Raw genomic sequence first — 23,586 nt, forward strand, 5'->3', positions numbered from 1 at the left:
CCATCACCATAGTTTTGATCAGACATTGGGCAGCAGCCAAATACAACATTGTTCGCTTCCAGATTATTAAAAGAGCTCTGCACAATGGGTGCATGTTAGGAGCTCAGCTCTCTTGAAAATCCACCACTAATTGTGGGTGCTGAGCAGTTGAAAGTCTGGTCCTTCCTCTCTCTCGGCCTCTATTCCCCAGTGGGGGATAATCCTTCCTCTGTCTCGTCTGTTCAAACCAAAAACTCTTTCGGGTGATGTAAGTTAAGGCTTCTAGGTGTTATTGCAAGACAAATAATAATGTCATCTGAATTGGCAAGGAAGGGAGTACTGTCATGGCAAGAGAAATCCAAGGGATTTTTATTGACTAATATCAATGTCCTCCTGATGGTTTAACATCTCCCTGCAAATCAAAGTGAAAGGGGCCTCCCAACCTGCAGCACCAAACATGGTGCTCAAATTCTACACTAGTCTTTGTGCCACACTCTGCCCTCTGAAGAGCTAGGGAAAGCAATGGAATTGCAGGTGGATTTTGGACCTTGAAGCCTTCCTGGATCTCTCGCTTTTGGTACTGAAGGGAAGGGATTTCCAGCATTTGGTTTCCTCTCTTTCCCACAGTATCGGCTGAACCCAGTGAGGCTGAGATAATGGAGTCCTGGGCTCAAAGGAAACATTGTGTTAATTCGGAGAGAATAAATAAATTATACTTCTCCACCTCCCCTCTTCAGTGGTCACTCTCCCTTCCCCCGCTTTGAGAGGGGTCAAGGAGATTGTGGTGGGGAGTCAGAGGAGGTCAGGTGAGTTTTTTCCATTTTATCCTGCACAAGCCTGCCAGAGCTATTCTCCATGGGGTCTTTCACAGTCAGCTGCAGTAATAGACTCTGATAGTCGTGAAGGGATCTGGCAGTGTCTGAACGGCCCTTCCTTAAACACTTGCACTCTCTTTCTCCCACACAGCCTTGATTCCAGAGGGCTTCCAGAGAGGGGAATTAATAATCATCCTAACAATGTCCCTCAGAGGTTAGAAATGTAACGTTGTGGTGGTTGTAAATGGAAACCCCACACCCCTCTTTCTGCCCTTTGCTTGGAAGGACTTTTTGCACCAAACCTGCTGGGTTGTGGCGAGGCAATGGGGCAGGCAGGATTATGCTGGCTGAAGCATTATGCTACATGCTGAATCAGACCTAAGTCTCCCCAACAGTGGCCAGCACCGGTGTCTCAGAGAAAGGTGCAGGAACCATGCAGCAGGGAGATACTTTGCCCTCCATTTAGTTCCTGCCCTAACCATGGAACTATAGGGTTAGCAGGTACTGCAGGAGTTATCTTGTCTAACTCCGATAGTTGAAGATTGACTTAAACACTGAGGCCTGGGGTTTTTATTTCATTTCCAAAAATGAGCTGTGGAATTAATTGTTAATTTTGGTCCAATGGCTAAAATGTGAGGCTATAGGAGTGGGATCCACAAAGGTACGTAGGTGCCTAAATTCTGCTTTTTAGGCACCAGTGCGACCCACAAAACTCTCGCCCAGCTTCCCTCTAACCCTGGAAGCACCTAAATTCACTCATCACCTGTCTTGTTTTTTCCTCTGGACATGCACACTGCAGCCTCACTCTAGGCATCCGGACACCTGTCTCCCAGAGCAATTCACAAACAGGGGAAGACAGGCATTTGGCTGCCCAAATATGGGGTGTGGGGGGCACGCGGGATAATCCGGTAGGTGTGCTCAGAAGCCACATACCAGATTAGCCCCCTCAGGCAAGTTCATAGGAAACAGTTAGGGGGAGGAGGACCTCCCTTATAACTTTAGTTATTAAGGTGGGAGACCCTCATTTCAAGTCCCTCCTTCTGATTAGAAGAAAGGAGTCAAACAGGGATCTGCCACTTTTCAGGGGAGTGCTCCAATCGCCCAGCTATAGAGTAATTCTAATGCTTTCTCTGGACCAATTAATATCTAAGTATTCCATTACTGAAATAATGTGAAGTAACTTCAATAGGAAAGACCGAATATTCCATAGCCTAGTGGTTAGGGCACTCAGCTGCTCTGTGTTCAAATCCCTTCTCCCGCTCAGGAGGAGAGGGACTGGAACCAGGGTTGGTCTCTGACCTCCTGGCTGAGTATCCTGTCCATTAGGCTAACAACTAGAAAGGAGAGCTTTGCCCCGGGCTATTTCCCTCCTGACCCTGCATGATTGCACTTAGCCAGCTGAGTGCCCGTCTTCTCTGAGTTTTTGGATCAATAGCAGAGTTCCCTGCAGTCCTGACCTAGGTGCCTATCTCTGTGAGGCGGGCAGGGCTTAGGACACCCCTAGCCACATGCTGGCTTTACGGATCACCATCTAAGGCTCCTGTCCTCTCTCCTCACCATCCATCAGAAAGGGAACCTAGGCAGCCAGCTCAGGCTTTGTGGATTGCAGTGTTGTTCCTGTGGTTTTCTTCTAGGTGCCTACACTCAGCTCAGCATTGCAACACCCAAGTCCCTTTGTGGATCCCCTGCTGCAGTCCAGGCAGGAGATGTACTTACAGCTGCACTCACTGTGGGACCTTAGGCAAACCTCTGAAATGCGGTGCCTCAGTTGCCCTCTCAGTAAAATGGGGGATCCCACTGACCTATTCTGTAATGTGCTTTGAGACCTGATAAATGAGGCTGTACAAATGCAAAATACCCTGACTGTATTCATTACAAAATCTGAGTAATGCCCCCATCACAGGGTGACACTGGCCCTTGAAGAGAGCAGGGCCAGTGTGTTTTGTGATTGGTCAACTGATCCCAGTTGAGCTTGAAAAGCAGAGAGCTGGTGAGGGGAAGCCCGGGTGTGTCAGGCTGAGCTGGACGTGGGGCTCTCACTGCCTGCTCCCCCTGGGAATAGGGAGCCCAGAGAGCTGAGGAATTGTTTTGGTTTGTTCAAGTTTGGACAGTAAAACTGCTTAAGAGACTTTGCCCATGGCAATGAGCCCTCTGGGAGCAGTCTCGATACTCTACTCTCCTTTTTCCCCCTTCATCTGCATGAGATGATGCTTAGCAGTTCCTACCAACCCTGGTGGTTCACAGAGAGTCACTGGGTCTGGTTTTCTGGTGCCCCGCAGTTTGCACAGTCAGTGATACCAAGTGCCAAGTGGGTGAAAGGCTGGGCAGACCTGAATGGCTGCAATTTTGATTTGGGAACGTCATTGACCCTTTGGCACTGGAGGAGATGCAGAGCACTGGAGAATCAGGCCCTGGGGACAAGGGGAATGTGTATTGTAACAAGAAGAGAGGTAGAGAAGTGACAGACTGAGGCAGGCCAAGAACATCAAGGGCAAACAACCTGTTGTCTCTATCAGTGACTCATTCCTGTAAGGACATCAGATTTCTTGAAAGAGAAAATGTTAGGTATCCTTGCAATTCAGTCTACAGAGTATTGATTTGCTAGTTGAGGTATCTCACTCAAACTACTTAGCTTTTTAAAAAATTATCAGAAATTGTGATTTTCTTTTTTCCCCTAAGAAAATTATCCACAGTGAGAATTCATCCCAAAGGCAGGAACTTTCTCAGCCAGCTGATCGTAGATCGACCCAGATCTTGAAAGGACATCGAGTTAAAAATAATCTCCCCTCTGTCTGAACAATGTTGTTGTTACTTGCAACTCTCTGGCTTTGATGAGATCAGAATAAAAAGAGTCCTTTCTTCAGCTAGTTTCGTGCAGCTGACAGCATGTTGTGTGTAGGCCATTTCCCAGCGTTTGTGGGGAGGCTGAACCTAAAATAAAAGGTGTTGCTTAAAGCCTGTTAGCTAAAAAGCTTTAAAACTCTAGTGTAGCCAGGGTAAATTGTATTTTAACATGTTAGCTGGCAAAGGGGAAGTGCAGGGGTCACCTCTACCACCTACCATGAGTCACCCTGTCTATTCTAGCCTCCAAGGCTGTCAAACTAGTTTCTTTCACCAGCTTTAAACTCACTGTTGTTCCCTTGTGTTCCCATCTGTCTGTTCCACCTCTGGTCTTATATTTTGAGCATGAGCTCTTTGGGGGCAGGGATCACCTTTCTGTTCGGTTTGTACAGCACCGAGCACAGTAGGGTTCTGGTTCACAACCAGGGTTCCTAAGTGATCCCACAATATAAATAATTAGTAATCCATTGAAATCTGCTTTGTAACCTTTGAATAAGGAGAGGATATCAATGAGGGAATTGCAAGAATCTAAAGAAGCCACTGGGCTACTAGCTAAAATGAGTTAGCTTCCAAGGATTGTGTCTCCCAGGCAGCTGTCTTTCTTGGATTTATCCCACCTTCTCTGGCTGCTTGAATAACAAATGGCCAGTCTTTTCAGGTCAGCTATATTTAGCTGGACCCAATCAATCTGTCAGTCCCTGAACACTTAAAAGTCTCTCCTCCCGCTTTATTGGAGAGGCTGGGACACCAAGAATGTCTAACATCCAGGGTCTGCCTTTTTTTGTTGTTGAAATGGATCCCCTGTCCACCTCAGAGACTGAGAGTTTAATTTCCCTTTGTCTGGCCAGCAAGCTCCTTTTCTTCTGGCTTTCTCCCTTCAAATCGTTTCAAGTCCCGCCCACCTACCTGGTTACCAGGGGAGGAAGTCTTTACAAGCTGATCTGTCGTTTCTCTGAGTGAAAAGCTATTGCCAGTTCAGTCAGTAGGGTGTAAAAATAATTAAAATGAAATCTTGAATTAAACCTGTGGCTGGGGGCAGGACACTGAGGGCAGGCAGGGCAGATCCATAATATCCAAATGCAGATGACACCCCATGTTTCCCAGCTGCGCTAAAAGCCCACTGGTTAACCAGGTTTGCAAATCTGAGCTAAGTTTCAGAGTGGTAGCTGTGTTAGTGTGTATCAGCAAAAAGAACGAGGAGTCCTTGTGACACCTTAGACTAGCAGATTAATTTGAGCATAAATAAATAAATTTTTGTTAGTCCCTAAGGTGCCACAAATCTGAGCTAAGTTTCAGACAGAAGCCCCCCCTTTTGCAAGGAAGGAGTTCCGTACGAGTCAAGGCTAGGAGGGTGTTCTGCTTTGAGTTTTGGGGGCCTCACTTGAACCTGACACTCATGGGGATGGAGTGCGTGGGAGTGTGGCTAACAGTGAGCCCTGAATACCCTGTGAATGGAAAATGTTGTTTCCCTGAGTGCTGTTCCTTGGGAGGGAGTTTAGCTAGGGTGACCCTATTTCCCAAAGAGAAAATGGGGTACCTCAGCTGCTTGCCTGAAGGTCCCCCCACCATAGTGGCTGGAACTCTTTGGGGCCGCCATGCAAGGCTGTTGCCCATCGCTGGAACCCTGCCCTCCACCCATGCTGGAACACTGCCTCCCCCCCTCAACCCTGCCTCCCTCTCTGTGGAGGGCTGGCCTCCCCCCCCCCCCACATGTTGCTCTGCGCTGCATCACACCCCACTTTTGCATTTGTCATATTTGCTCTTGCCAGCTGCTCAATTCAGCAAGAGCAAATGGGACAAATGCCTCCTTTTGGGAAAAAAAAATAAGTCAGGACGGCTGGGACAGGGCTTAATAAAGGGACTGTCCCAGCCAAAACGGGATGTATGGTCACCCTAAGCATAGCCCCAGTCCTGCAAGCTCTTCCTTAAGGGCTGAGCCCCTTAGTTCTCCATAGAGACACAGGGGTCCACTGGCAGAGAAAACCTTGCAGGATTGGGGCCAGTCATGTAGTTCTCCTTCAGGCATCTGCTTGATTGAGAGCAGGCTTTGCAAAGCCCTGGGCCTGATCCTCTGATGGGCTGAGTTCCCATGGCTACCATTGCAGTTACAAGTCAATATTGCTTCCCTAGGCTGTAAACAGGAATGACCATGCTCCCTCGCCTTCCTAGCATGCTTGGAGATGGATGGTGGTAAGTGTTGTTATTATTAATGTATTGGAGCAGAGCTTGAGCAGCAAGGTTTGGATATGGATCTGACCCTGGGGGCTCCCATCTGCAGGGAGGTGGAGTTTGCTTTCAAACCCATCTCTGTAGAACTTGAAACAGAAGAACAGTATCCTTTGTAACGTGAAGGTTGTAAGCTCTTTGGGGCAGGGACTGTGTCTTTGCAGAAAACCTTGCACAACAGGGTGAGGCCCCTAGGTGCTGGGGCAATATACTGTGGTTCTGTGTTTAAAAAGATCAGAGGCAAGGGAGGGCTCGGCAACCAAACCCCATAGGTGTGCTGTGTGTGCCCACAGGTTGGCTCCACCTCCCGCTTCCTGCAAACTCTACTTAACTACTTTTCCAAGAAGCGCTGAGCTCTCTGCATCCGGGCCAGGCTGGCTTAATTAAATGAAATTCCTGCAGGGCAAAGACGGGAATTTACCTGGATCATCTGTTGGCTCCTCTGCAGGGAGGGAGGTGAGTCTGGTGTTCTTCGTTTGAAGAGACACTGGTTCTCTGAGGCGTCCCAAGACTACGCTTTTTGTTTGCGTTTGCCCAAATCGGTGGTTTGATCCTATCCTAACGCTTTTTTAACTCTGTGCCTTTACTCTTGCCACTTCAAAAGTTATTTTTCCTCCCTTGGTATCTTGCTGTTAATTGATTTATCTCATTAGACTGACTTCACACTTGGTAAAGCAACCCCCATCCTTTCATGTATTTATACCTGCTCCTGTATTTTTTCACTTCATGCATCCAATGAAGTGGGTTCTAGCCCACGAAAGCTTATGCCCAAATAAATTTGTTAGTCTCTAAGGTGCCACAAGGACCCCTTGTTCTTTCTCTTGTGGTTCGCTCACCCAGCTCCACTTGTGTGGCCAAAACCAAGTTGTATGAAGTGGTGTTGTAGTCATGTCAGTCTTAGGATATTACAGAGATAAGGTGGGTTAGGTAATATTTTTTTTTTTATTGGAGCTACTTGGTGAGAAAGACAAGTTCTGTGTAAGCTAGAAAGCTTGTCTCTCTCCCCAACAGCAGTTGGTCCAATAAAAGCTGTTATCTCCCCACACCTTGTCTCTCCAAAACCAAGTTGGCATTTACCTTCAGACTGGTAAATGCTCGTCCTGAGAGAGGAAGAAAAGGGACGTTTGAGCAAGGTGCAATTTATACCACAAGGGCTCCTGGCAGCAGCAGCATCACCTGTAACTGGGTCACAGTTGGTAGCTCCCAATCTGCTCTTTAATCCCAATGTACACAGCAGCAATGCCAGGTGTAATCTTCTTACTAAAGTTTAGTGGAGGCTGGATGTGTGGGAAAGAGACGCACCTCGCTTTTCTCTCCTGATACAAGAGAGGTGGATCCCGTCTGCCTTGGTCTGAAATTCTAGGGCAGTCTGAGATCCTACCTTCTGCTTCCCCCATTACAGCTACTCTTAATTAATGCTAGAAATTCCACTACAGTACGAAATGGGAAGGGGGGTTTTGCATCTGAGGTCTTTGTGTTTTTAAACCCCAGTCCGTAAACCATCCAGGCATCTGGGACTGCAGCACATGTAACCCACTGGTCAGTGTACATTATGTCTTCAGCTCTGTGCCTGATCCACAGAGGATAAGGGTGTGTTTATACCTCTCAACATGACTGTCCAGCTCAGAGTATCAAGGTTCATATTGTCAGGTATGTCCCTGCTTCAGTCTCTAGTTTGCTGTATAGGATGGTGGCTGTCGCATGCATGATGCTTGGCCTTGTTGAGATGTCCTGTCTAGTCTACATCTGAGAGAGGTGGATTTCTGCCCCCCCAATCCTTTCCCAATATACGTTAGTATATCTCATGGATTCAGAATATCCGGGCCAATCCCAAATGGGCCTTTAAATTTCCCATATTAGCTTAGGGGAAAAGGACTCCTGGGTTCTGTTCCCACCTCTGCCACTAACTTGCTATTTGACCACGGGCAAGTTGTTTAAACCCTCATTGGATGCCTCTGTTTCTCCTGCTGTGAAAGGATAACCTGTCAGAGGAGTGTTGGGAGTCTTAATGGTTGCCAAAGCCCAGCTGTTTTAGAGATGCAAAGTACTTGTGTTAGGCACTCTGTGGCAGAGCAGTTGACTTGGATGAGGTTTGATCTTGTTTCTGTAGCACCTTACATTCTGAAGGCTCCCAACACAATTTACAGTTGCTGCAGTTGTCCCCATGTGGTCGCACCCTTTCAAATGTTTGGGAGCCCCATTTAGTCACTGTGGCCATTGGGGTCCACCTATGGGGCTCAGCTTGTAAAACTGATGCTTTGCACTCCACCTCAGAGGTGGGTGCATGAATCAACAATTAATCTGCTTGCAGCTCCTGGCATGGATCTTTCTATCTATTCCCCATGCCACCTAGGGGCTGGGCTGTCTCTCTCTCTGTCTCCCACATAATCTAAGGAAGATAAAACACAATAAGAGACACACTGAAGTCATTAACCCTTGGGAAGCTGGGGGCAAGCAAATGAGTCACAAAGAATTGAGTGGGAGGGGAGAGACATTAGGCATGAATCCATGGCGTTGGTTATCTGTGATGAGTTAATGACTGCCCATGAACTTCTCAACTCTGTGGAGGAAAAAGACTCCTCTGTCAATTATCATAATTGCAACAGCAGGGAAAGGTTGGGAATGATGCTCTGTGAAGCCTCATCAACATGCTCCAAGAAGAGATTGTTCCAAGTCTGGGCTGAGCTATTTGGCTGGTGGAGAAATCCCAAACTCTCCCAGACTCTGAGGAAGTGGGGTTTAGCCCACAAAAGCTTATGCCCAAATAAATTTGTTAGTATCTAAGGTGCCACAAGAATTCCTCATTGTTTTTCCTATCTAGTGATGAAGGTGACCCTGGGTAGACAGATCATATACATTGGCCCTAGGGAGTTAAAAACCCCACATTCTTATGGTGGTTCAGTCACTGGGATTAAAAGCACAATTCTGTCTTGTCCAAGGCTGCAGCAAGAATCCAAACCTGGTTATACTTAATCCAGTGCCTCGCTCTGGGTACGTCTACATCTACAATTTTGCAGCACTGGTTGTTACAGCTGTATTAGTACAGCTGTATAGGGCCAGCGCTGCAGAGTGGCCACACTTACAGCAACCAGCGCTGCAAGTGGTGTTAGATGTGGCCACACTGCAGCGCTGTTGGGCGGCTTCAAGGAGGGTTCGGGGAACGCGAGAGCAAACCGCAGGGAAGGAGACCTGCTTGCACAGGGGTTCGGGGAACGCGAGAGCAAACCGGGGAAGGAGACCTGCTTCCCCGCGGTTTGCTCTCGCATTCCCCGAACCCCCCTGCAAACCGCAGGGAAGGAGACCTGCTTGCACGGGGGTTCGGGGAACGCGAGAGCAAACCGGGGAAGGAGACCTGCTTCCCCGCGGTTTGCTCTCGCGTTCCCCGAACCCCCCTGCAAACCGCAGGGAAGGAGACCTGCTTGCTCGGGGGTTCGGGGAACGCGAGAGCAAACCGCGGGGAAGGAGATCTGCTTGATTACCAGAGAGGCTTCCTCAGGTATGCTGGGATACCTGCTTATTCCACGGAGGTCAAGAAAAGCGCTGGTAAGTGTCTACACTTGATTACCAGCGCTGGATCACCAGCGCTGGATCCTCTACACCCGAGACAAAACGGGAGTACGGCCAGCGCTGCAAACAGGGAGTTGCAGCGCTGGTGATGCCCTGCAGATGTGTACACCTCCTAAGTTGCAGCGCTGTAACCCCCTCACCAGCGCTGCAACTTTGTGATGTAGACAAGGGGTTAACAGATCTCCCTAGGCCATTGAGGGGAAGTGCATTCAGAAGTAAAGCGGCCTTCATTTGCTTTAGTGAGGATTACCCTACAATAAACTAAGGGTTTACCTACATAGTTCAATCGCAGGTGTGAATCTACCCCACAGTAAAGCCTGCCCCAGGTTACTTGTTCCTGGGAACCTCTGGATGTCCATTAATAGTTTGTTAGAACACTTTGATCTTATCCTCACACCGCTCAAAGTGCTCTAACAAACTGTTAATGTGCGTGTCAGCAGGGCGCACATAACAGTCCTTGGCAGGCTAGCACAGGGTAGATGCACACCCCAGCTTGCTGCAGACTAATTATTCATGTAGACAAGACCTTAGGCCACTTTACTTCTGAATGAGAATGTCCACTGGGGGGAGGGATGTTAATGTGCTTTAACTTCCCACTTTAAGTAAATTTGCCCTAACTTGCCTGAATGTCCATTGTGCTATTCCTCCAGCATTCTTCTAGCAAAACAATTGACTGGGGAGATCTGTGTGACACCGGACAAGTCATTTAGGCTATGTCTACATGGCCCCACAGTTCAGACTAGGAATGTGTGAACTGCAGCTAGTGCGCTGTGCTTTAACTGCCCCATATGGATGCTGTGAATCTGAAATAAAAGGTACCTAGTTAGTGTTACCTTGGTTTGCTAGGACTAATTTATCCTATATATAGTTCACTCCCACAGCATCCACACAGGGGAGTTATTGTAGTTTACCCCTCCATAGTCTGAACTGTGGGGCTGTATAGACAAACCCTTAATCTCCCTGGATTTCAGGGCTTCTCCACGTGGGGAGTTTTTCCAGCATAACTATTCCTGATTACCTATCCCTGAATAACTCCATGTTTGGATGTCCTTATTTGGAATTATTTTAATCAACTTCCAATCTGGATTAAGGTAATTCAGAATAAGGCACTTTTATTCTGGAAAAAGAACATCCACACATGGAGTTATTCAGGAATTCCACTTAAATTTTCATACTCTGCCTTAATCCAAGTTTATTTCCTGGTAGAGACAAGCCCTCAGTTCCCCATCTATGAACTGGGCAGCTATGATATTTACCTCCCCAGGGTGTTGTGATGACCCCATAAATACTTGGGCAGACATCCCACAGCAGTGGTGTATGGGTCACAAAGAACCAAGATAGAAAACCTGCCCCAAGGACTTCAAAGAGCAGAAGTTGCCTGATCTCCAGCTTTAGAGCACATGAATGCCTGTTCCCTCCTCAAAGGGCGCTGATTCAGTATGGCTTCAGTCAGCGATTCCATCTACTGAAGCACAGCTGCCTGGAGGTGCTGTTAACTCTGCCACCCTATCCCTGACCAGGTCAGCTCCCACTGAGTTTACAGGATCTACTGAGGTGGAACAGCACCCTGGTATATCTACAGAGGACTCCTTCTTCTGATTTCTCCCCTCGCCTTGCTTTGAGCCCATCCTCACAAAGTCCCTGTGAGAAGCTGCATGAGCGAGGTGGGAGAGATGGAACATGTTAAAGGGAAAACAGATGACTCAGCTGGCAATATTAGCCCAGATGACAAACTAATGCTCACAATAATTGCCATTTACTGGCAGAGGAGGCTGAACTGGGTCATATTTATTTGTGAAACTCAATGAGGCACCATCTGTGCTGCTGAATATCATGCTCTTGCCGAGATGATGGGTACATAGTTCAGGTACAAATATTGACCTGAGAGCTTTGTGCATCTAGGCCAGGGGTAGGCAACCTATGGCACAGGTGCCGAAGGCAGCACGCAAGCTGATTTTCAGTGGCACTCACACTGCCCAGGTTCTGGCCACCAGTCCAGGGGGCTCCACATTTTAATTTAATTTTAAATTAAGCTTCTTAAATATTTTTAAAGCCTTATTTACTTTACATGCAATAGTTTAGTTATATATTATAGACTTACTTTCTAAAAATGTTAAAATTTTTACTGGCACGCGAAACCTTAAATTTGAGTGAATAAATGAAGACTCAGCACACCACTTCTGAAAGGTTGCCGACTCCTGATCTAGGCTGTGGAAAGGAGCAGTGTGTGACAGCTGACCTCGTGATCAAGGCACTAGCCTAGGCCTTGAGATCTGGAATCAACTCCTGGTTCTGTCCCCAACTCCTTCTGTGACTTGGACAAGTCACTTAATCTCCCTCTGCCTCAGTTGCCCATCTGTAAAACAAAGATAATCCTTCGTTTTGCCTGTCTTGTCTAGTTAGCTTGTGAGTTCTCTGGGATAGGATTCATCTCTGATATTGTGTTTGTACAGAACCTAGCACAACAGGCCCTGATCTCCGTGAGGGCCTCTAAGCACTTACTGTGATGCCAGTAAGAAATGGAAGAGGGTCTGGGGTGACTGACAGCGGAAGGGGCTGAGCCTTCGAAGGCTTGGCCTCTCTGTGAACCATGATCCTTTGATATTGCCGATATTGACGCTGTTTGCAAAGGCCAGTGGGAGTGATTTTGTGTTGGGGAACATCTATCCAGTGCCCTCCTCGTGACTGTAGCTTTGTGTCCCATTTCAGATGAGTGCTGCTGTTGACATCAATGGAATGGGGAACGGTTTCTTGTTTTGGTCTCCTTAAGAAGAACCCACCCTGGTATGGATTTCTGATTTCTAATGTGCTCTCTTCTTTTCTCTGTAGTACAGAATGTGAAGCCGGGGGAGAGACCTAGAATATGAAGCCTGTCTACCGGTGCCTGGACTCTGTGTTGTAGTGACTGCATCTTGCAACCTAAGGAGGAAGAAGGGACAAACTGTTCACTGCTGATTAAAAATGAGAGCCAGTGTCTCTCCATTGGACTGTGAAAGGGGACTTCGGACCTTGGTGTCTGTTTGTTGGGTGCCCCAGGAAGGCTGCTGTCTGATTGACACAGCCTTCTCATATTGAGTGGAGCAAGGGCAGCATGGCTCAGAAAGTGTGGGTCAGCATGGTCTTCCACAACCGCAAAGCCCAGCTCCTGCTGGTCAACTCACTGACGTTCGGCCTGGAGGTCTGCCTGGCTGCTGGGATCACCTACGTGCCACCGCTCTTACTAGAAGTGGGTGTGGAGGAGAAGTTCATGACCATGGTTTTGGGTAGGTGGCATTTTTCTTCTTCAACTGAGATGCTCACCCCCTCTGCGGGTTCAGAGGGCAGTGGGGAATTGGGGAATGAAGATTTGTATCCCCACGCTCTGATCAGCTGAGACAACTCTATTCCAGGGAGAATGTGCAGCCTATTGGTTTGGAGTCAGAGCTCCTGGGTTCTATTCCTAGCTTCTGCCTCTGAATTGTCTGTGTGGCTTTGGCATATCTCTGCCTCAGTTTCCCCTTCTCTAAGACAGGGATACTTCCCTGAGGGGCTGAGGGCTTAATGTCGATAAAGTGCTCTGACGTGCATGGTGGAGGGCTGTTCTAGTGTGCGCTTACCAAGTTGCCTAGAAGCCATAAAGTTCAAAATGGAGAGGGGGCAGGTGCTGGTGAGGGGCTGGTTTCTTGGGCTGAGCTAAGGCCAAGGTTTCCACAAGTGATTATGGATGTCCCACTTGAGAGACCACTTAAAGGGGCCTGATTCTCAGAGGGTGGGTGCTGAGCACTTTGACAGACAGGCCCCCTTAAGAGGCCTCAGATGGGCAGCCACAATCACTAGTCGCTTGTGAAAGCCTTGGCCCTAGCTCTTATTGCTAGGCACAGGGATTGCCTGCAGCACTAGGACGCTGCCCCTAAAGCCATGTCTCTGTCTCCATTCCAGGGATCGGGCCTGTCCTGGGCCTTGTCTTTGTACCACTGATTGGCTCCGCCAGCGACCACTGGCACAGCAGCTACGGCCGGCGGCGGCCCTTCATCTGGGTCTTGTGCCTGGGAGTCCTGCTGAGCCTCTTCATCATCCCCCATGCCAGCCGCCTGGCAGGCCTCTTCACCCTCAATGCTCACCCCCTGGAGATTGCCTTCCTCATCCTGGGCATTGGCTTGCTGGACTTCTGCGGCCAGGTCTGCTTCACTCCCCTAGAGGCCTTGCTCTCGGACCTCTTCCAGGAGCCTGACAACTGCCGGCAGGCTTTTTCCATGTACGCCTTCATGATCAGCCTGGGTGGCTGCGTCGGCTATCTGCTTCCGGCCATCAACTGGGCCGGTAGCTTCCTGGCCCCTTATCTGGGGGGGCAGGAGAAGTGCCTCTTCAGCCTCCTCACCATCATCTTCCTGGGCTGCGTCCTGGCCACCCTCTTTGTGACGGAGGAAGCAGTGGGGCAGGTGGACGCTCTGGCAGGCCCCGCTCTGAAGGACTCTTCCCCCAAGCCCCTGTCCCCCAGCTGCTGCTTGTGCCAGGTTTCCAAGAGCCTCTTGCGAGCCAGGCATGTGGTCCAGGCCTTGAGGAACCTCTGCGCGTTGGTCCCACGGCTGCATGGCCTCTGCTGCCGCATCCCCAAGGTGATCCGGCGTCTCTTCGTGGCCGAGCTTTGCAGCTGGATGGCCCTCATGACTTTCATGTTGTTCTACACGGACTTTGTTGGCGAAGGGCTGTACCAGGGTGTTCCCAGGGCCGAGCCAGGAACAGAAGCCAGACGTCACTATGACGAAGGTAATGAATGAGCCAACTGCCTTCAAGGCTACGGGTGCAGAATTTACTCCCATACGCAAGGGAGTTGAAACACTGAGATGGGGTCAGGATAGGCTCTGCCTTTAGGGTTCATCTCTCCCTACCCCCTGGGTCAGAGCTCAGGTGCGTAGCCCAAGCCTCTGCTAGTGCCACAACATCCACACAGCTCCCTTTAGCACACTAGCTTGAGTTCTGCCAGCATAAGTCTGTCTAGCCAGGCTGGGAGGCACTCTCCCAGTTGCAATGTAAACATGTCTGAGTTGCGTATCCTCTCTAGCTGAGATGGAGGCAGGGAGGTAGGTATATTAATATCTATGTCTGGCAGCACTTGGTGCTCTATTTGGGCCACATGTGGCTTTGCTGCATAGGCTGGGGTGAGAATCTGCCAGTTTTTTAATGACTATTGTCAGTAGTTCATCCCAAAATCTGAAAGGTGGGTAAATGGAACTTTCACCATTTTACAGATGGGAAAACTGAGGCATAGGTAGATGATGAGCAGAACCAAAAGCCAAATTCTCTCTACATTGTGTTGCAAACCTCAAAGCCACCCCTGGGTTTTACCAGTGTCCAGCACCTAGCAACAGTGTGAAGAACTGAGTTAGTTTCCTTGACATGAAATCTCATGCTCCAAGGGATGTAACCTGATCTTCTTGGGGGTGGAGAGGCAGGAAGGAATTTACCCTCCCACTCGTCAGGCAACATTACACAGTTGGTTGTCTACATTATGGGGTGACTTTCTTCTTCTTCTGAAACATAAAATATGGGACAAGAGCCTGATTCGATGGAGCGCAGGTCTGGTGGCAGAATTCTTAAGCGATACTGTAGTCCAGCAGCTAGCATGCTCAACTGGCCATTTGTAGCTTTTGCACTGATCCACTGTCACCTCAGACAAGTCACCTCACCACTCTTTGCCTTAGATTCCTCATCTATACAATGGCACTCATGATGCCTGCCCACCTCGTGTAAATCACTTAGAGACTGAGGGTGTTAAGTAGTGGTGAGATGAGCCAAGCTGCAATAATGATGTTCAGATCCCTGTCTCTGGACTGACTCGCTCATTCCTACACTGCTCTCTTCCTGGGTTCCCTTCCATGTGCATGTTCTCTGGAAGCCCTGGAGCCCTCTGCCTCAGCTCCACAGCCTCTCATTTTCTGGTCCTCCCAGATCGAGGCACATATGTCACCATCCTTTTTCTCCTGCATGCGTCAGTTATGTACCTTGGCCTCTAGATTTCCTTATTTCTGCCTTGTACGTTTCCTCCTTTATTAGGCTGTAATCATTCATATTAATGTCTCCGTTAGCTCAAGAATCAGCTTAATTGTTGTTTAACAGTTATGCTATGGTAGGCCCAGAGGCTTCTACCAGGTAGGGCCATTGTGCTAGGCACTGTACAAACATCCTGTTGGCGACAGTCCCTGCTCCAAAGAGTTAATGGTCTAATTACCTGTAACCCAACGTGCCTCTCCGAAGGGGAAGGGCAGGATGGCTGCCGGATGCTTCAGAGCAGCTTGTGGATATCTCACTCTGTGCCAAACTCTAGAGTTCCTCACCAGCTTAAAACCACTCTTTGTTCCCTTTTGTTGTGTTGCTGCTTTGGTGTCAGATAGCGCTTCCTGGTTAGCAAGCGGGCAAGAGATGGATTCTGGGGAGAGAGCCAGGGGAAGATGAGGGACTGACTTTCTAAGGCACAGCTGCCAATGCCCTTTGTGCCTCTGAAAATGTTCCCCTCGGTTCTTCCCCTGAAAGGGGGTGGTGTTCTCGCCAGCACTGTCTGGGGGGTCTTTTGTGCGTAATCTTGGCAGAGAATCAAAGGAGTGAATGGACTATGGAGACTGGCAGGGTGGGGAATCTCGCATTGCTCCGAGCAAGGATGGACTCTGGTCTCCAGAGCTTGTGTTGGAATGTGCTGACCTCTATGGAGTAGTGCAGAAAGACCCTGCTTGGACCCTATGGAGTCCCCATAGTTGCTTGGTTTTCAGAAAGCTGAGCAGGGGTAGCCCGCCCACCGCTCCCTTCCCCACCAGTGTGTCTGTTGTTTTCAGGGGTCCGCATGGGCAGCCTGGGCCTGTTCCTCCAATGCGTCATCTCCATCTTCTTCTCGACAATCATGGACCGGCTGGTGAAGCAGTTTGGGACCCGGGCAGTCTACCTGGCCAGCGTGGCATTCTTCCCCCTGGCTCCTTTCGTCATATGCTTCTCCCAGAGCGTCCTCATCGTTACTGTCTCGGCCGCCCTGACGGGATTCACCTTCTCTGCGCTCCAGATCCTGCCGTACACGCTGGCATCGCTGTATCACCATGACAAGCAGGTGGGGGCCTTCTGGAGGGTGATGGGGGACAATGTGCACCATGGTGGCAATCACAACATGGGGTGCAGCTCAGCTTGGCCTGTGGCTGGAAAGAAACACCCCTCTCCCCCAAAGTGTGTCACATGTGCGTCACAGCACAAATGGGACCTCTCATCTGAACCTTCTTGATCTTGGGGCTCTGAATAAAAACACAATCTGGATCTAACTCAATGCTGGTTTGGGGGGGGGTCCAATTTTCTAGCCCCTCCCTACTTGCCACAACCAGCACATGGATGTGCATATTGCTTTGAACGATGATTGCATATTTCTAAAGGCAGCGACTCATCTCCTCCACATTCTGAATGCTTGGCTGGAAATCAGTCCAGGGTCCCAAGAGGCTCTGTGCTTTTTGCACCCAATCACCTTTGCAGCATCACCAACCCCAACTCAAAAATCACGAGTCAGGTGCCAAAAACCAGCCATGAGATAGTAAGTAAGAAATTACAAATGCTGGGTTCTCTATTTGCCTTCTGTTTGTAGAGCCTTTAGGGTTCACGCTCTCAAGCTTTTGTCCATAACCACCAGGGGTGTCTGAAATGAAAACTGAGAGCTGGGGCTTGAAGAAAACAACATGAAATGTTGAGACACCATAAAATCACAATAGTTGGTGATACAGCTGTTGTTCCACAGCACTGGGAGCCTCTCACACACTGTAAACGCACCAGTGACTTGTGGCATGACAGCACTTTTCGTCCCCATGGCAGGCAACTTGCTGTGACATTAAAACTAGGAGCTTTTGCTGCAGACATCCAGGTGCTTGCATAGAACTAACACTTTCAGGCAGCCCATCCCAGTATGCACTAGGATGCCTGTCAAACTAAGGATGCATTTGGAGGGCCTGTTCCACTTCGGTTTCCTCCAAAGTCCTGGTCTTGGGATTTACTCCAACCAGCAAAAAATTAAACCCACCAGGGCATTTTCCTGTCAAGCAGGGATTAGTGAGGGGAGGGGTCCAACTGTTTCCTCAAAGGGCTGATGGGGAAGCACCGTCCATGACCAAGAGATGGACCTTCACAAAGCCACCTCTATGACTAGCTCTGAGGTCCCGCCTTCCTGCTTCCATTGTCTTCCTAACAGCTTGCAATGGAACCTCAGAGGAGATAAGTCCCAAACAATGCTTCTGCAGAAATGGATCCATCTTCTTGGATCCACTTCCTTTTTGTTTTTCTTTTTTTACTGTTTTAATTCTTTTTCTTTGTTGCCTTTTGTCGTTCCTTTTTTCCTGCTTTCTGTTTTCCTCTCTTTTTTTTCTCCCTCTCCTCCTGAAGTGAGTCAATGAAAGGGTGCCACATAACGGCTGCCCCTCCAGCGTTGTGTGGAACCTTAGTGAAAGCCTGCAAGACTAACCCATCTGACGCTGATCACATGGACCGTGTAAGTTGGTCTCTTTTCATGCATGCCCTCGATTCTACCTGTACTAGTGAGACCAAAGAGGCCTTGTCTAGAGTAGGATAAAAGGTGTTCTAATTAATGCATTTGAATGTCTATCATAGATGAGGCACAAGGCATTTAACACATGCTAAGCTAGTTGAGTTAAAACCTAGGATCTCTTCAGCTCAACTAACTTGAGTTGCAGCAGGGCTCCAGCTGTCAGCCCTGCATGGGGCAGTGGGGCTTTGGCTGTCAATGCCCCACAATTTTTCACTGAAGTCAATGCAAGTGCTCCTGATGAGGATGGATATGAACAGCTGCTTTAATTACTGCAGTGGCTGTAGGTTGACCTAACTTAAGTCAATGTAATTTTGTAGTGTAGCCATGCCCTTAGTTCTTAAGAGTACACTAGGCTTTGTGTGCGTGCGAGTGTGTGTTAGAACGTGTACCCCTTTAAAATTCTGGTCTAGACCAGGTCAGAAAGAGCAAGACATTGTGGCATGTGCTTTCAGGGTATCCGAGTAGGCTTCTTAGATCATCCTGCATCAAGTATGAGGTGTCTAGAGCTCTGAGGAGTTTAGCGCTCACAGTTTTTGACCAACTTCTCTTCTGTGCTGGATCCCTCTAACCTGGGTGTGGTAGGTGTAAACGGAGAGTTTTGTGAAGCTCTGGCCATTGCATGTGGGATTCAGATTCATAAGACCAGTGAAGTGACCAACTTTATTACAAAATACTGTCTTGGTAAGATTCATGGCTAGTCAGAATCCATGTAAAGCTGTTTGACTCTCAGCAAAAGGTTCTTGGGGACCAAGTCTCATCTGGCTTCATTTCTTTGCTTGAATTGGAAACTGGTGCATTGCAGAGCTGTAGCCAGGGCTTCAGGGAACATTAATGGAAAATAGCTAGTGATATTATACCAGAGCAGAGTCTTTGTCAGGTGAGGTACGAGATGCTGCCGATTGCAGTGGTGTGCCTTAGGCATAGAATGCAGCAGAGATGCCTGTATACCCTGGAGTATGCTTGTGTAATTCTCCAGTGGCCCCCGCCTTTCCCTTGTGAATGGAAAGTTGATATTGTTGGTACTTTGGGCAGTGCAGCTCTGACCCTTGCACTCCTGGTATAAAATTCTCTTCTCTCAACCAGTCAGTCTTCTTTCTCCTGCCTGGTTTTATTTATCCCATCACATGGAGAACGGATTAATATATCCTTGGCTAGCTACAGTGCATGGGATGTGTCTAAGCACAGATGTCTTCACATTTCAAGGCAGGAGTTTTTGCAGCAGTTTCACTTGCTGCACATAAATATTGATTATTTGTATTCCAGTAGCCCACAGAGGTGCCAGCTGAGATCAGGGCCCCAAGATACTAGGTGCTGTACATACATTCAGGAAGAGACAGTCTCTGCCTCAAAGAGCCTACAGTCTAAATAGACAGGCAGACAAAGGGCGGGAGGAAAGTCAGGATTATTCTCCTCATTTTACAGATAGCAATGTGAGGCACAGAGAGGATTAAATGGCTTGCCCAGGATCATCCAAAGTGTCTGTGGCAGGGCTGGAAATGGGGCCCGGTCCCCTGAGTCCCAGTGCAGTACTTGAACCTAGCTGGGTGTCATTGTAAAATTCTTGGTAGCAGTGGAAGGAACGTGGCTGAAAGAGTCTGCCTGGGTTACCCAGACCGATGGCTCCTTTGCAGTGATGCTCCCTGCCTCACTAAGAGCTTAACTAATCAGCTGTGGAATCTCCCTAGCATTGGAACCTTGGCAGATTGTTTTGAGAGGCTGCTCTGCCGCCCAATTGAATAGGGAACCTATGCAGCCTTAGACTGCACTGAGCGATGTCACAGTTCACACTGGGTAGTGTCACAGAAGTTAGCTAAGGGCTGGTCTATGCTACTGAGTAAGGTTGACATCAAGCAGCTCACATGGACCTCACTCTGTCAGCATGCACACTACAGCGCTACTCTCCCCGATGTAAATCACTCACTACACCGACCTAATAACTCCACCTCCACGAGAGGTGTAGTGCTTAGGTGAAGGCGATGCAGTGTCTGTGTAGATACTATGTTACTTATGCAGTGCTGACAGCTGCCCCCACCCCAGCACTGTCAGCCCGAGCTGTCAGCTGGGTGCTGGGCTCACAGCTGGAGTCCCCCCTCCCTGCCCCCAGGGTTGACAGCTGGAGCATGGCAGGTGCTCAATTTCACAGCAGGGAGCCTACTAGCAGTGAAATTGACATTCTTGTCAGTTTCACAGCTGCTAGGATTTCATATCTTGTTTCCGGCTCTGGCAGTCAGCCCTGTGGCAATGGGACTCCATTTCAGTTGGCACATCCGCTCCTGGTGAGGACATGCAGAAGGAGCGCAGTGTGAACACCAGCAGCTGATCTAATTGCTACGGTGTCTGTAGGTCGACGTGACTTAAATTGGCCTAATTTCATAGTGTAGACAAGACTTGTGATGGAAGGTTAATTCAGACTAAGATAGTTTGTGAATTTGAAATGCAATAGCTAGTCCTGAATAACTGCATGTGTAGACAAGCCATTAGGGCCATTGCTTGAAAATTTGAGCACTTGAGTTATGCAGCTACTCACCTCTTATTTGCAGTGATACACCTTTGAACGCACAATTGCCTCTTCGCCTACCTGTGCTCTGGTCTTGAGACTATCACTTTGACACTCTGCTTTTGAAAAATAATAGTGCCAAATCCTCCACCCAACACGTTGCCTTCAGTTCATGTGAGTGGTGCCCATGCTTCCAAAGCAAGGGTTGGTTGTGAGCAACTCACGTGTCCTGCAGCAGGAGGGTGTTGAGTCCCTTAGATCAGCTGCTTCGGCAGTACTGCTCTTTGCCTTTTAACAAGCTGCACCCAACCCAGACGATTCCTGTAGCCCTGGGTGATGGTATCACTCCCTCATTAGACCAAGTTCATCCCTGGCCTGGCTGCAGTGGCATGAGGGTCGGGAGGGCTTTGGCCGTTCTCCCTAGGTAATGGAGCACTTTCTATTTAGAGGGATTCAGGGGGAGGTATTTGGGGCAGGATTCTCCCCTCACTCTAGTGTGTGCTGGGAGTTGGGCCATTGAAGTTCATGGAGTTGTGCTTTGAGAGAGAAGAAAATTGGGTCCGTTATGGGTTTGCACCGCCTGCTTCTCTGAGAGTCCAGTGATCAGATGACTCTCAAAAGGCTCAGAGCGAAACTGCCCCAAACCGCAGAGCCTTTTTTGGCTTTGGGTTGAAATGCTTCCCAGCGTTGGTGATGCATGAAGCAAACACACAAAGGTGCCACTTCGAGCCAAGTTACCACAGCAGGTCAGGATCACCTTGAATGTGAAGCCTAACAAAGAAGTTCCTGCCAATCCTACCCGCGCTACTGGAAACCATCAAACTCACCCCAGACTTACTGCAAATGTCCCCAGCCTTTAGCCAAACCTGGCCTGAGGATTTTCATGGGACTGGAACAATTTGAAGCCAGGGGGAGTTTTGCCAGGCCTAGGGGTGTATCGCTCCAGCTCTGCACTGCTCTAGCTAATGGCACTGCTCTCCTGGCCCCACCCCCTGCAGTTTCTCACCTTCCCTCTCTCCTTATTTTGTCTCTCAGGTTTTTTTGCTTAAGTACAAAAGCAAAGAAAAGGAAGATGCTGCTCAGCTGGACAAGAAATCAGGCTTCCCCAAAGGCCCCCTCTCCAGCCAGAAGCTGACCTACCAGAACGGCCATGGTGGGGGCCTCTTCTCCTCCTCTCCTCCAGCTGCCAGCTCGGCCATGTGCGTCAGCTCCCCCTGCGAGGTCTCGCTCATGATGAGGGTGGGAGACTCAGACCCTGCAGCGCCCGGTCGAGGGATCTGCCTGGACCTGGCTATTTTAGACAGCGCTTTCCTCCTATCTCAGGTGGTCCCGTCCCTCGTCATGGGCTCGATCGTCCAGTTTACAGAGTCGGTGACTGCCTACATGGTGTTCGCCACTGGCCTCGGTTTGGTGGCTATTTACTTTGCAACCAAAGTCGTCTTTGATAAAAGCGATATGGCCAAGTATTCGGTGTAAAACGGGGTACGTGTGCACGTGGCACACCGCCAACTTGTTTGTACACGTGCATTGACACGATTTACTATGGCAGGCTGCACGTTGTGCACACCTCCTTTCTGTCTCTCATGCTGTTTCCGTGGGGCGTGGGGCATGTGGCTGGGCAGAGGCTGTTGGGCTAAGCACTGGTGTATTAGGAAGGGCACCGTGCTGTTCTGTCTCCCACCATCAGAGCTTGCCCCGTGGTGCTTTGGTCTAAGAGCAGTGTTGCACAGAGGGCATCAGTGAGGTGACAGGAGAAGAGTTTCCCTTCAGTCACAGGGTTAAATTTCTGTGCAATTCCGCAGTTTCATCCTGGAGGGAGAGTGCTCCTCCTCTCATTCCTGGAGAGAGAAGCTTATATCCTGCCTTGTGCTGGCAGGCCTCACCTTGCTTCGAAAGTGTAAATCCCCTCTGACTGGTGGTTGCTGTGGACTGGAATATTTGGGGGACAGTCGGGAGGGTGCTGCATTGACAGAGCTGGGGGGGAAGGCATCCAAGGTTGGAATGGGATATTGCAGGTCAGGATGCGGGTGCATTGGCAGAGCTGTATGGATGCAGTCCTGCATGGCACAGGGGTGCTGGAGGTGTATGGGCAGTCTGGTTCTGTCCAGGGCTGGTAATCCCATTGCTCTGAGCACCACACTAAGTGACCACTCGGTGTTAATGCACTCCAGACTGCCCTGCAGAACTGGCCGGCTGCTCTGTGCACCACAAGTGCCTGAAACCTATTTGCAGTAGCCTTATAAAATGGCCTGGTTAGAGGCAGTAGGCAGAGTTGATTTAACAAGTCTCCAGGGCCCTGTTTTTATGGCACTGCTCAGACCTCATTAGCCTGAACATTACCCCGTATTCAAGTGCAATATTCCCCAGCAGAATGTACAGGATCTGGCATCCTCTGTATCCTGCAGGGGCTGGAAGCACTTATGTCCCCCTTTGTCCCCCTGCCCGAGGCATGTTAACGGGACACGCTGTCCCAGGTTACTGCTCTGAAGTTCTTTCCATGTAGGAGATGCACTAAGCCCTTGGGCGAGATCCTCTGCAGGCTGCCCTGTTGCATGGCTTAATAAGTGGATGTGCTGCCCTTTCTTCGGGCCACGTTCACTGATGGTGTGAGCAGGCACATATACCTGCAGGAGACTCTTCCACTGCATAAACCCCAGCTGGTGCCTAGCCTTGCCATCCCTTCCTTGTCCTTATTCATCCCACATGGCTCTGCCTGCCCCTCTCTCTCCCCACCACCATGAGGTGCTTCCTCCATTTCATATCTCTTGTTCCTCACATTCTCTGTCTTCTCCACCCATGTTGGGTCCCCTTGATGCCCGTTCCCTCCACTCGGGAATAGCCTTGATGCCAATTGGGTGCAGTCATTCCCTCCGACAGGAGCGTAAGCTGGAGCAGGGTCGAGAGGTGACCCTGTAGCATGTCCTGGGTTCTACTCCCTTGTAGGGCCATCTTTCTGTTTTGCCCCTTTTTCAAAGGGAAGAAGCTGAGAATGACCTTTCCACTGATCAGGCCCTGCTCTTGCTGCCATGAATTGATGGCACAGCTGTCCGGATTCTGAGATCCTGCTGCTGCAGAGATTGTTCCCAGCTAAGAGGATGTTCCCAGGTCAGTTATATCCC

The 23,586-nt window shown here is 49.3% G+C and overlaps 2 protein-coding genes across 3 annotated transcripts in view; both read left to right on the forward strand.

The window, feature by feature from the left end:
• The first annotated feature begins 6,207 nt into the window (after positions 1–6,207).
• On the forward strand, positions 6,208–23,086 carry SLC45A3 (solute carrier family 45 member 3). Of its 2 annotated transcripts, none has more exons than XM_050955600.1 (5): positions 6,208–6,317; positions 12,258–12,691; positions 13,347–14,174; positions 16,235–16,500; positions 21,503–23,086. In XM_050955600.1, exons 2-5 carry the CDS (start codon positions 12,520–12,522, stop codon positions 21,941–21,943), a joined length of 1,707 nt encoding a protein of 568 aa, XP_050811557.1. In that variant the 5' UTR covers positions 6,208–6,317; positions 12,258–12,519; the 3' UTR covers positions 21,944–23,086. The 2 variants fall into 2 exon arrangements, with proteins under 2 accessions (XP_050811557.1, XP_050811558.1); XM_050955601.1 differs by having other exon boundaries at positions 12,263–12,691.
• LOC127052208 (Krueppel-like factor 15) overlaps positions 16,690–23,586 on the forward strand; it is a 36,208-nt gene continuing 29,311 nt past the window's right edge. Inside the window, exon 1 of the mRNA XM_050955618.1 lies at positions 16,690–16,968. The gene's annotated coding sequence lies outside the window, so the exon portion shown is untranslated. The remainder of the gene's footprint in view (positions 16,969–23,586) is intronic.

Source organism: Gopherus flavomarginatus, chromosome 5 (genome assembly GCF_025201925.1).
Source record: "Gopherus flavomarginatus isolate rGopFla2 chromosome 5, rGopFla2.mat.asm, whole genome shotgun sequence".
In the NCBI taxonomy this organism is placed as follows: domain Eukaryota; kingdom Metazoa; phylum Chordata; order Testudines; family Testudinidae; genus Gopherus; species Gopherus flavomarginatus.

Bases quoted from the DNA above. Each gene is read 5' to 3' on its own strand.
- SLC45A3 (XM_050955600.1), top strand. From the start codon at position 12,520: ATGGCTCAGAAAGTGTGGGTCAGCATGGTCTTCCACAACCGCAAAGCC. The intron at 14,175-16,234 runs GTAATGAATGAG...TGTTGTTTTCAG, and splicing joins CAGACGTCACTATGACGAAG to GGGTCCGCATGGGCAGCCTG. The intron at 16,501-21,502 runs GTGGGGGCCTTC...TTTGTCTCTCAG, and splicing joins TGTATCACCATGACAAGCAG to GTTTTTTTGCTTAAGTACAA.